Here is a 16,503-nt window from a genome sequence, read left to right as displayed (position 1 = left end):
GTTACTGCCTGTAACTTGATAACAATTCTGATTTGATTTTATCAATGGTGATCTTACTAGATGCTTTTGATTCCTTTCCTTTATATCTCTCATTTCCTTTATATCTCTCAATGTGAGGGAGAGGTCACACCTCTTCATCATGTATACCCTTTGGCAAGAGATACACCCTTTCACCATTAGCACCCTTTGAAAGAGTGCAACTCTTCATTATTTCTGCCCTTTGAAAGGGACACAACCTCTCATAATCAGATCTGCACTTATTATTTAAATCAGATCTGCACTTCTCATTTCCAAATTATTCCCCCTCTCAAATGAGGTTCTCTTCTCCCTTTTATATCTCATTGTTGAGGGAGTCACAACCTTTCCTTTCATTTCTTTTGACTTTTCATTAACTTAATTAATTTTTAATTAATCATATTTAATTATATATAATTATTTTATTTTATATTTTAATTTAATTTTATTATTATCATCTATTATTAAATTTTATTTCAAAGTGGGGACATTACACATATGTCATGCTGCTCGGCAATTTTGGCTTTACCTTTTGACTCAAAATAGGGCCTTTTATCTCCTCATCATTAGGGGCTTTGAACTCCGACCACAAACAGTAATGGCATCTATCATAATTTGCCAGTATGGAGACCTAAAACAAATTAAATAAATGGAATAAGTATTTACTATTAACTATTAAGTTTTACTTGTAACTTTAAAAATTAAAATAATGAATGTGGTATACTCTTAATTTCTTAAATTCTCAATTTCTTAAAAGAAAAAAAATTAAGACATAGAAAACAAAATACTAATGAATACCTCGCTGCGTGAAATGGAACATTGTTGTAGAACCAAAAGTTTCCAATTGCCATTTTCACAGCATCATGCTTCTCTTTATTCCAACCCATGCTCTCAAGTGATGGTTGGGCACCTGTTGTCGTGCATGGAACAAAAAATGAGTCTAATGTGGATTTATTTTTACGAATATGAGGCCCAATGCTCACATTCGCACTACCACTACTTCCAAATGTAGGAAATGGAGGCCGAGGATTTCGAACTTGTGGAATCTCTTAGGCAAATACCAGTACTAGAATATTTTCTTTAGGAAAACCTGGATCAACATCTAGATGATATAGTTCAAGGCAGCCCAAGTCATGATACCACATTGATTTAGATGAAGGTGTTTCTACAATGAGACCTAAGTGGTGGGAAAAACACATTGGTGATGTTCGGGATGATGAACTGGTTGAGGGTTGATCATCCAAAGGAAAGAGCAAGCAAAATATAGTAAACTTTGCTCTTATGGCTAACATTCAAAATGTTTATGAACCCCAGGATTATTCAGAAGCAAAAGGTAAACCTAAATGGGAAAAGGCTATGGAATCCAAACATTAAAGTCTTTTAAAAAATAAGATTTGAGTCGTTTCAAATCTTCCACCAAGGAAGAAACCCATTGGCTGCAAATGGATGTACAAAGTCAAGTACAAATTTGATGTTACACTTGACAAATACAAAGCACAGTTGGTGGCTAAAGGTTTCTCCCACAAAGGCATAGACTATGAGGAGACCTTTGCTCCTACAACAAAGATGAGCACCATCCGTCTAGTTCTAGCTATGGTAGCACAATTTGGCTAGAAAGTCCATCAAATGGACGTGAATAGTGTCTTCTTCAATGGAGATTTAGAGGAAGAAGTGTGCATGATACAACCTTAGGGTTTTCAAGTTGCAGTAAAAGAGCATTAGGTATGCATACTGACGAAAGCTCTTTATGGCCTAAAATAGGTACCCGGGGCATGGTACATAAAGGTTGACAAGTATTTGGATGATCGAGGGTTTCAAAGAAGTCCTTCAGATCCCAATTTATATGTCAAAAGCATAGGTAATGATATCATTCTTCTTGTCATTTATATGATTGATATTATTATTACAGGTAGTGGGGCGCATTTGCTTGAGCAAATCAAATGGAATTTGTGTTAGGCTTCTGATATGACAGACTTAGGACTTCTCCATTATTGCCTTGGTGTAGAAGCTTGGTAGACAGGTGGTGCTATTTTTATTTCTCAATCTAAATATTCTGGAAGTTCGCTAGACAAGTTTAGAATGACAAATTGCAAAATCTTGTCTACACCTATGGAGAAAGGGCTGAAGCTCTTTGCCAAAACAGACTCAAATGTGATCAACGAGTTAGAGTTTTGACAAGTAGTTTGCAATCTTATCTACCTTACTGCCACTAAACCTGATTTGAGTTATGCTGTGAGTTACATTCTTATTTCATGACAACCCCCAAGGCAAAACATTGGATTGCAGTGAAGCGGGTACTAAGATATGTGAAAGGGACACTTGACTTTGGCATTCTGTATAGTAAAAGAAAAGATCCTAGGCTAGTTGGGTTCATAGATGCAGATTGGGCAGGTTCTGTTGATGATAGGAAGTCTACCTTTGGATATGTTTTTAGTCTTGGTACAGGTGCAGTCACATGGACTTGTAAGAAGTAGTAGACAGTAGCTTTTTCCTTGACAGAATCAAAGTATGAGGGAACTGTCAAAGCAACATGTGAGGCAGTCTGGCTTAGGAGGATGCTTTTTGACATGCAAATGTCTTGAGGGGCCTTCACCCTTGTTTTGTGACAATCAAGGGGTGCTAAAGCTTGCCAAAAATCCAATCTTCCACAAGCGTACAAAACATGTGGAGCTTCATTGTCATTTCATACGACAACTTGTAGATGATGGATCAGTGATGTTGCAGTATGTTCCAATTGAGGATCAGACTACAAACACTCTAACCAAGTCCTCGAGTCCAAAGAAATTTGTAAAATTTTGGGAGAAACTTGATGTAGTTAGTAGATTGACTATTAAGGGAGGGTATTAAAATAATATTGTTTTATTTAGTTTATAATGGTCAATCATGTTATTAGGATAGTATTTTAGAGTATTCTTTTATTCTTTCACTAAGTTCTTATCCTTGGCTTTTCTTAGTTGTTGATCTTATCCTTTACGGATAGATCTTTGTAATCTCTTATTTAAGGAGACTTCGGCTCCTCATTTTATGTTTTGAATATCTTTGAAATTATTGTCTATGTTTTCAAATATTTTAGAAACACAATTTTAACTCCCTATAAACACAATACATCACCTTTCTCAAATCTTTGGCTGTTTGCCCAAACCATGTATACCTCATGCATTCCAATTTCCATGAATAATATTCATGGTAACTTTTTAGCAAAACCCTTTTCTTGTTTGGGACTTAGAAAACCATTAAATGGAAAAGAACGAGGTGTTTCCTACAATTATCCACCACTTGTCTACTTTAGGAGAATGATTGAATGGACCACATGTCCCTTTAGAGTGGGGGGATGTCCCCTAGCCAAGAGGTTGATATCATCACCTCAAAACAAGTTTATAAGTTAGCAACAATCTGATATGAGCTTGTGATCAAATTATTGGTTTATGAAACACTGTAGATCAGTGAAGGATGTTGTTTGAATGTGTAGAAGAGTTTTTTAGCAAGTGGAGCTGAGGTTTTAGAGTTTAGAATCCCTATCATTCCTATACTGAACTTGCTAGGTCTTGCGGGTTGGCATTTTTGTTGTGGACATTTATCCTTTTGCCATCATTGTTCCCATTAAACTTCTACTCGTTTGTGAATTTGGTGACTGTTTAATTCCCCTGCAATAGCCACCAAAAAGTAATATTTTCTGCTTTTGAGCATTGGCATACAAAGCAAATATTGGGAAAATTAACATACAAAATATGCCATGCAACTTGTAATTGGTTATTTGTATATCAATGGAATCCTTAAAATTCGTGGACATCACTCCACACTTACTTTTTTGAGGTTGGGCCTAATCGAGCTTGTTTTTCTCATGGCTTGGGTTAAATAGATAGCCAATAAAGGGCCAAAGAGGAAGCGATAATCTTTGGACATTTTATCCAGACCAGGAATTTAAGGTTAACTCTATCAAAGACAACAAAATCACTTGTCCATGCCGAGAAAACAAACAATAGCTCTGGACAACCAAGGGCCATGCTTAATAATGGTTGAAGAAAGATCAGCATTTGAGAAATGAAATATATTAAAGCCTTTGGATGTATTTTGGGCAACTTGACACTTAATACCTAGGGCAAGCAGTCTGATTCCACTTCCACTGTAGTGTGCTGGCTAAAGGAATTTTATTAGTAAAATAGCCCATTGTAGTATACCACTAAAGCCATTTGCAAGCATTATTAAATTTAGGCAATTGGAGAGCAATACCAGATGAAATTTCTGTAGGAGATTGAACATTACCATATGGAATACCTTAAGGAAAATCTTGCAGTCCTTGTTGGTTGCCTTTGTTTTCTCCTTTGACAATGACCACAACATCAATTGATGCTAGAGATTATGGAGGGGCCATAAAATATCAACTTTAACAGTCCTATTGGTAGATAGGTCAACTATATGCAATAGTGGGTTTTAAATAGGAAGAGCAATATGATTTAGAAAGGATGCGCCAGAAAAGTGTACCATGCGTAATCATTTCTTTGGGATTGTAGTGACTAAGCTTCCTCTTTTTTAGTTAGCCTTCCATTTTAAACACTTATTCCATATTTCAGATCCTCTTGTTACCTACTGAGATATCTTTAATGTTCCGCATGCTTCGGATCCCTCTAGGTCACCTTTGAGTGTGTTCTTACCATTGAGAGGTCAGCCTTTAGAGTGATCTTACCAGCTGGGAGTTCTGTGGGCTTTAGAACCCTGTAGGTCAGTTATTAGTATGTTCTTATCAGTTGAGGTTTAAGGCTGAAAATCATAGATTTACAATTTGAACCATTCAGCATATGTCTCAGGCTAAAGACAAGCACTAACAGGGGGGTTGGAGATGCTTATTATTGGGCTCACCGTGAGGTCACATGTTAGAGGCATAAGCTCGATATTTGCATTCAGATCAGGGGTTCTGTGTCAAAACTTTTGAAGTGCTTCCTTTTTAACTCCTTTAGTCACTATTAGTTGGAAGATAGTTGGAAAGCTTGGAATCTGTATAGACTTGACAGCCCAAAATCTTGACTTGGTGTAATGTCCCCTTTTTAAATAGGATTTATTAATAAATAATAATAATAAATTAAAACATAAAATAATAAAAATATAATATAACATAGTTAAAATGTAATAAGTTAATGAAAGGTCAAAAGGCATGGAATGAAGAGTTATGACTCTCTCAAACAATGAGATATAAAAAGGAGAAAAGATCATTTGAAAAGAAAAAACGTAGGGAAGAAATGAATGGAAGCATGTGAACAAAGGAAGGATTAATGGAAGAAGAAAGGAACGGGAAGTAGAAAGGTTCTGTCTCTTTCAAAGGGCAAAAATTGTGAAGGGTTGTACTATCTCAAAGGGTGGAAATTGTGAAAGGTTGTGCCTCTTGCCAAAGGCCAGGCATGATGAAGAGATGTGACCTCTCCCTCACATGGGAAGATATAAAGGGAAGAAGTTTCATTTGAGGAAGAGATGGAAGGGACATCAATTTGGAGAATAATTTATTATTCTCAAAGGTAGCAATGAAGGGTGGTGACCCTTTCACCAATGAACTGTAAAAGAGATCATTCCAATCATTCAAGGATCGCTTATCAATCATCATTCCTATCATTCAAATCAAGCAAACAATCAATCAGCAAATCATTCTATCAAATCAACAATCACTTAATCATCACTCACCAATACCTCAAATCAACAAATCAAAGGAATTCATTCATTCGATCAATCAATTACCGAATGAATCAGATTTGGCTTTACATAAGATATTGAAATACACAGCAGTTCGACCCAATACTGTAGTGTGGTATGAGTATGCTATCATTAATGATGCATTGCTGTTTAGACCGCTTAACATAGCATAGTAAATATAAATTTTATCTGCTCACTACTGTTTCATGATATCCTGTGGTTTGTCTGTTTATTATATGTAGAATACATGCATAATACTGGAATTCTTTATATGTTCTGAATGATTATTAAAGTCGGCCATGGTAGAGGAAATGATGTATTACAAGAGGGGTACGGTGATGGGGTACTCTTCTAGGTATGCCACCTCATGGTGGGGACCAAATGGTCCCATGAGGCCAAGGGGGTACAAAGGGTACCACCTTGGGCTTAGAAGGCTTAGAAGAGATGGGCTTCTGGGGCACCTTGTTATGAATACACCTCATCCCTCTATCATGGTGAATTAACACACCAAGGAGTTCAATCATAGGAAGTGGGAAATGAATGGCAAAATGAGGGGGAACGATTGTGAGACACCTCACTGGGTGCACCACCTCGTATGGATGGCATAGGTCACATGAGGCCAAGAGGGATGGTATATCTGCTTTTGTGCCTAGGGTAGAGGATATAGGACACCCTATCGAAGTCACCTTATCCTAGCTCTCCTATGGTTGAGCTTCCCCAAACATACTTAAGACATCTTATGATTAAATTGATACTTCTGCTATATGCTTAATGATTTCTAATCAAGAAGAACTGTTTTATGAATTATTGTTGTAAATGGTTCCTGACCTGTTTTGCAGGGTTTCAATCTGGTGAAAGGTATCCCTAACCCTGCTCTTGCTCATTTAGGAATTGTGATTTAGGGCTAAATTAGGGCATTCACAAATAGGGACATTACACTTGGACTCTGAAAAATCTCAGCAAAAATTGGCAAAGAAAAAGCCATAATTATACCAAAAAAACAGAAATTAATTCATTTAGAGAACACATAAATCTATTCTGATCATTAATTTGTCATAATTCAAAGATTACATATTCATATGATCCTTAAACATTCAAAATTTGACAATTGAAAATTTCAATTTCTTGACAGCTTTAACAATTGGGTTTTCAGCATTTGACATTTGAAATTTGAAAAACAAAAAGAAGGAAAAATTTATAAAAAAACAATACACAGCTTTCTCAAATGCACTCCAAACTCAATCCAATCTAAAAAACTGCTTTCCAATCACTCCTCGTAGCTCTCTTTGCACCTTGGATAGACCAAATGAACACAAAAAATTGAAATGTTTTACTGTGTTAATGCCTGTTTTTTTTGTTCTTCTGGCCACAGCAAGTCCTTGCCTGAAATGCGCTAGTCTGTATCTGAAACTCAGTGAGGTTTTTGGTGGACTTGGCCAAGGCTTGATGATTATTTGGCAGAGACTCGGTGCGTGAGTCTGGTCAGAGTGGTGCATTACAGATTTTGACTATGGGTTGGAACACTTCAGTGTTACAAAAGTCTACTCCCAAGGCTCTAATTGTGCACTTTAGTTTATGAAGTACTGTTTTATACAGGAAATTGGTGTTGACTTATGTTTCTTACCTTTAGAGATAAAAACAAGTAGTTTTTCTTTGGATATAGCTATATGTCTCCACTCTTCTAAAAGGTTACCTGTCCTACCAGTGGTTGGACATTCATTAAATTTCTTGATTTACTTTTAATTTTCTGTTTATTTATTTATTTCTTTTTATTGCTTGTGGTCGACCCTCTTGTTATGTACTTGTGTCACTTGGCCTACATTCATCATATATAATGATTGATGAAATTTGAATTGTTAGAACAAGGCTTATTGAATTCCGTGTTTATGAGATTTTTCATCACCTCAATGCTGTTTGAAATATTGTATTTCAAAATTTGATGTAAATGTTGTTTCAATTTTAGGACCATTATTGAAAGGGTTTCTCTAATGTTTGTACCTTTTTGCAGCCTGTTTATGAGAAAAAATGCGGACTGTTCTTTCGTACAGATGTAAAATCAGCCACAACTTCACAAGAAAGTGAGTCATTTGACAACCCAATTCTCTTTTTATAGCTCTCCCTCTCTCTTTCTCTCAATTCAATGTTAAATGAGGAAGTGCTCTTGAAGGTCCAAGAGACAATACACATCCCTACAAATCAAGGGTGATGGGTGAATTTGAAACTCCCTAATAGCCCTTGAAACATGGTGGACTTACTCTATTGTAGTTGATGTCTCACAATTACCTTATCCTCGAAGGGTACCCAATCCCTTCCAAATATCCCTAAAATGGAACTTTTGGAGGATTCACTCCATGGGATTGCAAAAAGTGTGTGGAGTGACAACTATTGAATGTTCATAAGATATCAGTAGTTGTCTAGCCTATCTAACCTAGCTTGTGATTTTATTGATATTGTCTTAACTATAAAACAGTAAGCCATAGCATTTAGATATTGTTAGATGTTTTAGCCATGTATGATGTATCGTGTCTCATTTTAATCCTATGTGCCATTGGGATGTGTCCTTGGCATTTCTTAGCTGCCTAGGATGTGGGAATTAGGGTGAAATGACTCCAACCCATCCCACATTTAAAAAACATTGGGATGTCTTTGGATCTTCCCAGCATCTTGGATGATGTTTCCTTATTTTTATTGAATTTTTGGGGACATTTAGACGTCCCTAGAATCCTTGGGAGCATCCCTAATGTGTATTGTACGCCCCTTGATCATATGGGGGACTGCTTTAAACTTTAAAAATGGTTAAAGTTAAATATAAAATGACCCACTAGAGTCCGCAATTCTTTTGTTGGGAGAAAATACATTTATAGTATTGATCTTTAAAGGATCTTGTTAATTTTAGATGATGGCAAGACACTCATAGTATTCAGGTATTGAACACATATTGTTTAAAATAAGCGCTCTAAATTATCTTTATCTTTTTTGTACATATATCTTGTTAATTATCTCCTTTTTGTTTAATTTTTTTATAATGGTTAGGAAATCATGGTACTGAGTGCATATTTATTGGCCTTATCATGGTTTTGTTTCTAAGTTCCTCGGTGTTATGAGACAAGGACAATAGGGAACACAGAGGCATTTTTCAAGTACAGGTTGGGAAGTGTTGTGACCTTTTCACACATCGCTCCATTGCTAACGGGGACCCCCTCTTTTCGGGCTTTCTGCGTTGTTAGGTTAGGGTTTTGGCTGCTTAGTGGGCAATTTTGCATTTCCCGTGCCCGAGTCTTGGAATTTTGATCATGCCTAGTGCCGTCTAGGGTTTTGAAGCTATAGGATCAAGTTGCAAACGTTGATATTTTAATGATCCCAAGTTTTGTCTAAGTGTTTGACCATTTGAGCGTTAACGTGTTTTTAAACACGCGCAGCAGTGATTTTAAAGTGCCAAGGTATTCCAAGACCTTTTGGAGTTGTTTTCTCGCCCCTAAGGTATTATTTAAGTTGATTTCACACTTTATCCCAATATTTTCCTAGCGTTTCGCTCAATATTTTGGAAAATTTGCCTAAGTCCAGTCTAATTTTGAAGTTTCTAAGTGATTTCGAGTGGTTAAAATGATAAATTCCTAAGGGAAATCCATATTCCAAGAGTTAGAAGGTCAAATTCCATGCTAGAGGTGCTTTTCCTCTCATATTCCAGACTACCCAACCCATTCCCCCACTCAAAATCCATACTACAAATGGGTTTCCCCTGAAATCCATACTGGCTATTATTTTCCACCACTGTTTATCCATACCCAAGTCGATTTTCCCCTGGGAGTGCTAAAATTTGGCTAAGTGTCAGGATTTATCCAGACTGCCATCGATTTTCCACCAGGAGTGCGGACTATAGTGCGGACAATGTTGAGGATAATTCCATGCCTGGGTCGATTTTCCACCGGGATGTTTTGTGACAAGTGATTGCGGATTTTTGTCCGGATTTTCATCCAGACAGAGGTTGATTTTCCACTGAGAGCATTTTAATGAATTTTGAGTCCGGATTTTCATCCAGATAGAGGTCGATTTTCCACCAGGGAGTGATTTTTGCAAGTAAAGTGAGTTTGGAGTGTGAATTTTCAATCCAGACTGCCATCGATTTTCCCTTGGGGAGTTTTGTGTGCGTTTTTGATGAAGTTATGCATGGATTTTTATCCAAGCTAGGATCGATTTTCCCTTGTGGGGAAAATTTTGACACTTTAATGATTTTTAAAGGGATTTTTCAATCCTAACCCAAGTCGATTTTCCTCTGGAGGCTTAATTTGGATTTAAATTGCAATATTTTAATAAGTAAGCCCCATTTTTAATTGCTTTTAAATAATTATTAATGATTATTTAAAATTTTAAAAGCAAAATTTAATAACTTGCAATAATCATTTAATATTTTGAACCTTTTACAAGCAAGTTAGTTTTTACCAAGCAAGTATATATACAAGTGTTTTATCCCAAATTGCTTGTGTGGTGAAAGTGAGAGTTAAAAGCAAGTATAAGAGAGGAGCCTTAGCATTATTTTATTATTAAATCTGCCAGGTGTCTCCATGAAAGGCGATTTTTCTCCAAGTTGGGCAAATTTTAGCAAGTGATTGAAGTGAAGTGTTGGGTTGAGGATTCTTTCCTCCTCCATTTTTTCCAGCTTGCTTATCCATTCCCCTTGCTGCCATTGAAGACCATTTCCAGAATTTTCGATTTTCTAAGTTTGGCGATTTTTTGCAAATGTGGTGATTTTTGGTGAAAAGTGGCGATTTTGTGTTTGGAGACTTGGGCGATATTTTCCTCCATTTTTTGCTTGCTGTTCCAAACCTCCATTGTTGTAGATTGGGGTTGCCATTGATGATATTTTCAGAATTTTAGTTGGCGCCATAGCTGGGAAAATTTCGATTTTAGTTTGAGAGTGGTTTGTGCCACATTTTGGTGAATTTCCATGCATGCTTGGTGGCTGCCATCATTTCCAGCTTGTTGATTCGCTTCAGATCTAAGGTTTACTTCAGATTTGACCTCCATTAATGGCTGCCCATTAATTTTTCAGACTTAAGTTTTTATTGCCCAGCCAATTCCAACTTAGGCGATTTGCATTTGGAGGTATTTTGTGGAGTTTTCTGTGCATTTTCAGAATCATCTTATCGCTATTGCAGGTCTGAAAACTCCATTGTTAGGCGGTTGCCTTCATAAATTTTCATTTCCAGCCACCTAACCATTTTGACGATTTTGCTTGGAGCTGATTCCTTAGCCATTTTTCATCATTTTCAAGGATTTTTATCTACTTTGCAAGGTGCTGGTAAGTCTGAAGTAACCAATTTTCAGACTTGTCCTCAGAAATAAATTTTTACCAGCCACACTTACATTCCTGAATATGATTGTTTTCATCATTAAAACTGATTTTTATCAAGTTTACGCACATTTTTGAAGATTACAACATGTTTTAAAAGTCTGATTTTTTCAGGTTGTCTTCAGAATTGTTGACCTCCATTGTTGACTGCGGAAGGTGTCTTCAGACATACATTGTGTGAAAACACAACCTTTCACACCTTTCCTTAGTCATCATTAATCTGGTATACTCCTTTGCATTTTAAGCTTGCATATTTTCTAAGTATAAGGAGGTATTAGTGGATTTTATAGAGGGTTTCCATGCCTTAGTGTTGTCACACTTTGAACTTAATTGCTAAAATTTACCAAGTGTATGGATTATTTTCCTGACTCCATGCTCTGATTAGCTAAGATCTTTAGAAAGTTAGGAATTTTATTCAAAGCATTATTTATTTCCCTAAGTCTAACTTCGAGCTTCGTATAGGTGCGATGTCAAAGTCTGGATATAAGGAAAGGAAAGAACTATTGAAGATGCTGGAGACTGGATTTTATCCAGAACTTAAGATTTCATCGAGATGGAAGGAGATCACTGATACAAACATGCATTTCCTAGACTTCGACCACATGCAACGTTGGATGTTCGGAGTCGGAGATCAAGTTCCTTCCCCAACATATGCGAACATTATGAAGAGTGGTATTTTCCATGCCGCTGGATTTCCACAGTCCATACAGTGCAGTGAGCTTATCCTGGAGTGTGCACGATGTTACGATCCGCTCACAAGAATGATCAAGACTCCTAAGGGCATTGTCATCGCCTACCTTGTTGAGGATGCTATTGCAAAGGTGTTCGGAATTCCACGTGGAACAAACATGAAGGATGTGACCAAGGATGAATATGCGGAAAGATACACGAAGAAGATGGGTGTATGCAAGAATTTGATTAAAAAAGAGTGGATGATTGAGCCTAGATCTCATCATTCCAAGGCTCCCAAGACACTCATGTGCATAGATTTCAAGGAGGAGTATAGTGATTTGATATTCCTACTCAACAGAGTGATGGGGATGCCGCAGGGAGCAATATTTGATGGATGGATGTTCTGCTTCATCCAGGATTGTCTTAGAGGAACATTAATAAATTGGTCCAAGATTATAAGTCACAACCTGGATTTTCAGCTGAGGAATGTAGAGCGGTCCAAGTCATTTGCCATGACTTCTTACCTGGTATACCTGCTTGCATAGTTTGTTTCATACAGAGGATTAATATGCAAAGGTGAAATTGGGAATGGGCAAGGACAATTCTGGAGTCATGAGTGCTACCCCCAGCTGAGTATGTATAAAATTGAAGACTATAAGAGAGTGAATGATGCATTCACTATGTACATCACACGGATGTAACTCACTGAATGGGACCCTAACCAAGCCCTCCTCACTTCCTCATTAATTTGTCTAGCATCTTTTGTATCAATCCCAACTTGTGAATGGTGTTTGTATATCTTAAAGCTGCAAGGTACTATGTAAAACAACTAACTCATCCACTCTTCTAGAGGTAAAGCCTCCTTGTCTTGACAATGTAATGAGGTTGTATGTGGACCAATTCCTTTCTGCAGTAGAGTATCTAGTAACTTGCAAAAGGAGGTGAGCGGCAATCATTCTCAGTATTCTTCTCATGCAATGTTCACCATCCAATTAGATCTTTTTGAGCAAGGCTAGATATATCTGCCCTAGCCATTGGTTTCATGAGTGTTGGATATTGAAGATTTGCAAATATAAGTTATCCCTCATGAAGTCTAGATGCATCCTTAATGCTGAAATATGTTTGTAAACCTTTTCTTCAACTCATCATTGTCATAATGGCGAGGCATTCATCCAGCCCTTGATGCATGCTGCTTGGTATATAAAGCATATGTTACAATATGATGTAGGTATTTATTGTCTTCTACCTCCATGTAACAATAGGCCATATGTGTTCCTCACAATAACCCAAATCAAAGTCCCTACTATGAATTGCTTACTTCATCTGGTCCCATCATTAGGATCCTTACTATTTACTAAAAAAAAAAAAAAAAATTTGTAAAATGTATGTTTGATTTCAATTTTGTTAGGTTGGCATTGTATCATTTGTTGCAATCAAGTGGCAAATACAAAACAAGCCTTCTTGAAGTCTCCCACCAAAGATGCGTATTTTGTTACATTACCTACTTACCTTGTTCACATCTTTGGATTACCTGCTTATTTATCTATATTCTTAGCTCCCCTTGGTCCTTGGAGGTCAAAGCCAAAGTTCTTATGTTTTCTCTTCTAATACCATAGTCACTTTCCTTTAAACTGTTATTCCTTTTATTCCTAGTCCTACTTATGCTTGATCGATTCTCTTTCTTGTTCATTATGCTTTCTTATTTACCCATTTGGCTGCTTTGCTCATACTTTGTGAGTTGCTTGTTATTTGGCTCGTTGTGGTCCATTCCAGGCCATTATGTGATGTTGCATGCTTTGATCTCTGCATGTTTGTCTTCTTGAATTTATAGTCATGTGTGGGATAAAGTCCACACAATATTTAGTTTAGTTTATGCAAGCTGCAATAAGTTTATTTACATCTTGCCAAACTTAAACTGCCATTGGATCCTTGAACACTACTCATTCTATATGCTGAGCTAAACGATGACTATCAGATTGATCACACATTTTCTCACCATGGCATAATCTTTTTTTTAGTCTATCACCTTTAATCATGCTTCTGTTTGCAAACATAACATTTATCATTCTGGAGACAATTTTCCATACCTTTAACTTCTGTTACATTTATATATGGGTATGTGCATGTTCATTCACTACCATGCAATTTACAAATTTAGGTTTGACCCAAAATTAGGTTCATATTGCATGTTTGTAACTAACAATTCAATTTGTCCTCTATTTTTCAATCTCATCTGTCAAAGCTGTGTGGATCACCTATGTGGATGTCGTTATTGTCACACAAATATTCTCCAAAGCTCATTTCACTTAATGCCCATCACCTGTTCCGTTATTTTCCAGCTCCTAATAGGCTTATAGCTATTATTATTTTGACAGTTTTAAAGTTAACAAATTAAATGCTAATTGTAGGTGTATATCCATCGTGCACACTGATTTCTCTTCTGAAGGGCAATGTACGGTTCCCTTGCAAAACTACAGGTTATGCTTTCATAACAGTTGTACCTTTGACAGATAATTTTCTTCTTTGACTGCTTTCATACTTTTCACCTTGCAGGATTTTTATAAAGATGATGGTTTAACTACTCCCTAATGTTACAAAGCTTTACAAGCTTGCTATATGGAGATACAATGTCAATAAAAATGGCCTTCATACCTGTAGCCTCTTCCAAATATTGATTTAACTTGAACAAAAATGCAATATGATCCTGTAATTCCCTTTTTAGAGACTTCTTTTTATAAAGCTAAGATGTACTCAAAAACCTTTTCACAGGAGAATAAGTCATTAGAAGGGTGGTTTTTTTTGAGTGGCACTTTGATCTAATTTTATTTTGCCATTCCACTTTGTGACTTCATTGGTGCATATTCTCCCAAGCTTTTGACCTTCCTCTCTAAAACATTACTTATAATAGAATGAGCAGATCACTACAAAAATGCAAGACCTTCTAAACCAGCTAAGCATGAACTGGTATAAAAACTGTGGTAGTGAGAGTAAAACAGATGCAGAAATACATTATCCAGAGAAGGCATGGTTATATATTTACAAACAGTACAAACTTTATTGGGCGACAACCTAGTCTCAAATTCACGATGGAGACAAATGCCTACTTGCCCAATTATATTGCATTGTATGAGAACCACTCCTGGCCAACCTCCCAGCCATCATGCAAGTTGCTTAATCACACGTTTGTTACAGCACAGCTGATATGGATGCACAAATTGCTTTACAGTTTCTTAAAAGAATTGTCGCATGTCTTACTTTGGTTCTGAATAGATGTAGAAAATTTATTTTTCATTTAATATCATCATTTATTTGAAGTTATCTCTTGTCTGTGCTATTTACTCTTCGATTTTGTGTGTTTGCCTTAAATAATTGTAAATGCATGACTATTTGATGTTATAAGGTTAATTTTTTGGGGCAACATGACTCTTTAGCTTGTAGAAAGAGTAGCTTTTTAGGACAACTGATTGAGGATGGTTTATGATGATTAGGAGAGCTAGACAAAAGTAGGGCACAGCTTCAGAAGATGTAAGTCATTTGAATATTGTATCCAGGTAGCCAAGTCAGGTAACCAATATACATCACTCATGCAATTATTGGTGTTTTCAATTTTTTATTGTAAAAATTCATTTTAAGGGATGAACTATATTCATATTTTTAAGAAAATGTTTGCTATGTTGCTGACATCTTTTGCAGGATCATTTTGTTTAATATAGTCTTTAGTAAGAGCACAGAGCTCGGCTTCATCTTTTAAACATATGTTTACAGGTTGGAAAAATCATTATAAGAATGCACGCAGAAAGACTTCTGGTTGGGTTATCTTCCATAAAATTTTCAGAAGTAAGAAATTATCTTTCTGTTTTACTGTTTATCTCTACCTCTTTCTCACTTTCTGACTAGTTTAGAATTACAGGTAAACTATCCAGTTTGAACACAGAAGTAATATACTTTTTCCTTGTTGGTTTATTGCATGAATTTGGTTTTATAGAAAATTATTTGGTTGGATATATAGTGGCCCATACACAATTTGTGAGGAAGGGAAAGGGAACTCAAGGACTGGAAAGAGTATGTACAAGTCAATCTGATTACTCAAAATTTTGTAATATTGATGTTTATCTTGGACAATTTTCATATTATTGGGACAGTTATTTTTTGTTTCGTAAAGGCTACTTTCTGCCTTTCTCTGTTAGCATAGGTTGATTAGCTCATTGGCAGGGGTTTTAATCCTTTGTTAGAGTCATGTTGTTCAGTTCCTACTTGGATTTTCTCAGTTAGTTTGGTACACATGCCCTTCTTTTCCAATACATCCCTATAACTAATTATAAAAACCCAAGAATGCATTGGTAATTTATTAGAAAGACAACTTGAAGGTCTAGTGCAGAGCAATCCTATGGTGTAATGAAATCCGAAGATAGGTCTCACTTAAATAGTAGAGTCTATGAAGGCATCACTAAGTTGAAGTACCATCTGACACATCTCTTGGAAAAGTCTTAAATATTAAAGGATAATCATTTCATCAAGCAAACAATGATGCATAATGTAGGGTTCAATAAGTCTCAGATGAGGTGGTCTGTGTTGGATAGATGTTGAATTAGGGATCATTTTCTTAGAATACAGTCCAGCAAAGACCAGTTTGGCTGTCACAAAAAGATAAAACGGAATTTCCTTGTTGAATCAATTCAAGTTTTACATTCGTGTCAAGGCTGAAGTCTGAAGAGGGGACTAAAAGGGTGACATGGATTTTAGTATGCCTTTTATTCATATAACAAATGCCAGTGATCCAAACCGTT

The 16,503-nt window shown here is 36.3% G+C and overlaps 1 protein-coding gene across 11 annotated transcripts in view; it reads left to right on the top strand.

Moving 5' to 3' along the window:
• LOC131047515 (uncharacterized) overlaps positions 1–16,088 on the top strand; it is a 44,946-nt gene extending 28,858 nt beyond the window's left edge. The window contains exons 3-6 of one of the 11 annotated variants that reach the window (XR_009106331.2): positions 7,703–7,772; positions 15,205–15,267; positions 15,482–15,553; positions 15,627–16,088. Coding sequence is in view for 4 of the 11 variants with exons in the window: in XM_057981397.2 (XP_057837380.1) it covers positions 7,703–7,772; positions 15,205–15,241; positions 15,482–15,500 (126 nt within the window). In the remaining 7 variants the exon portion in view is untranslated. Of the gene's footprint in view, positions 1–7,702; positions 7,773–15,204; positions 15,281–15,481 lie in introns of all 11 variants that reach the window. The other 10 variants (XR_009371546.1, XR_009106299.2, XR_009106306.2 and 7 more) reach the window with 10 other exon arrangements.
• Positions 16,089–16,503: the final 415 nt, after the last annotated feature.

Source organism: Cryptomeria japonica, chromosome 2 (assembly GCF_030272615.1).
Source record: "Cryptomeria japonica chromosome 2, Sugi_1.0, whole genome shotgun sequence".
Classification (NCBI taxonomy): domain Eukaryota; kingdom Viridiplantae; phylum Streptophyta; class Pinopsida; order Cupressales; family Cupressaceae; genus Cryptomeria; species Cryptomeria japonica.
The sequence above is the reverse complement of the archived record's forward strand: the minus strand, read 5'-3'. Positions and strand labels throughout refer to the sequence as shown.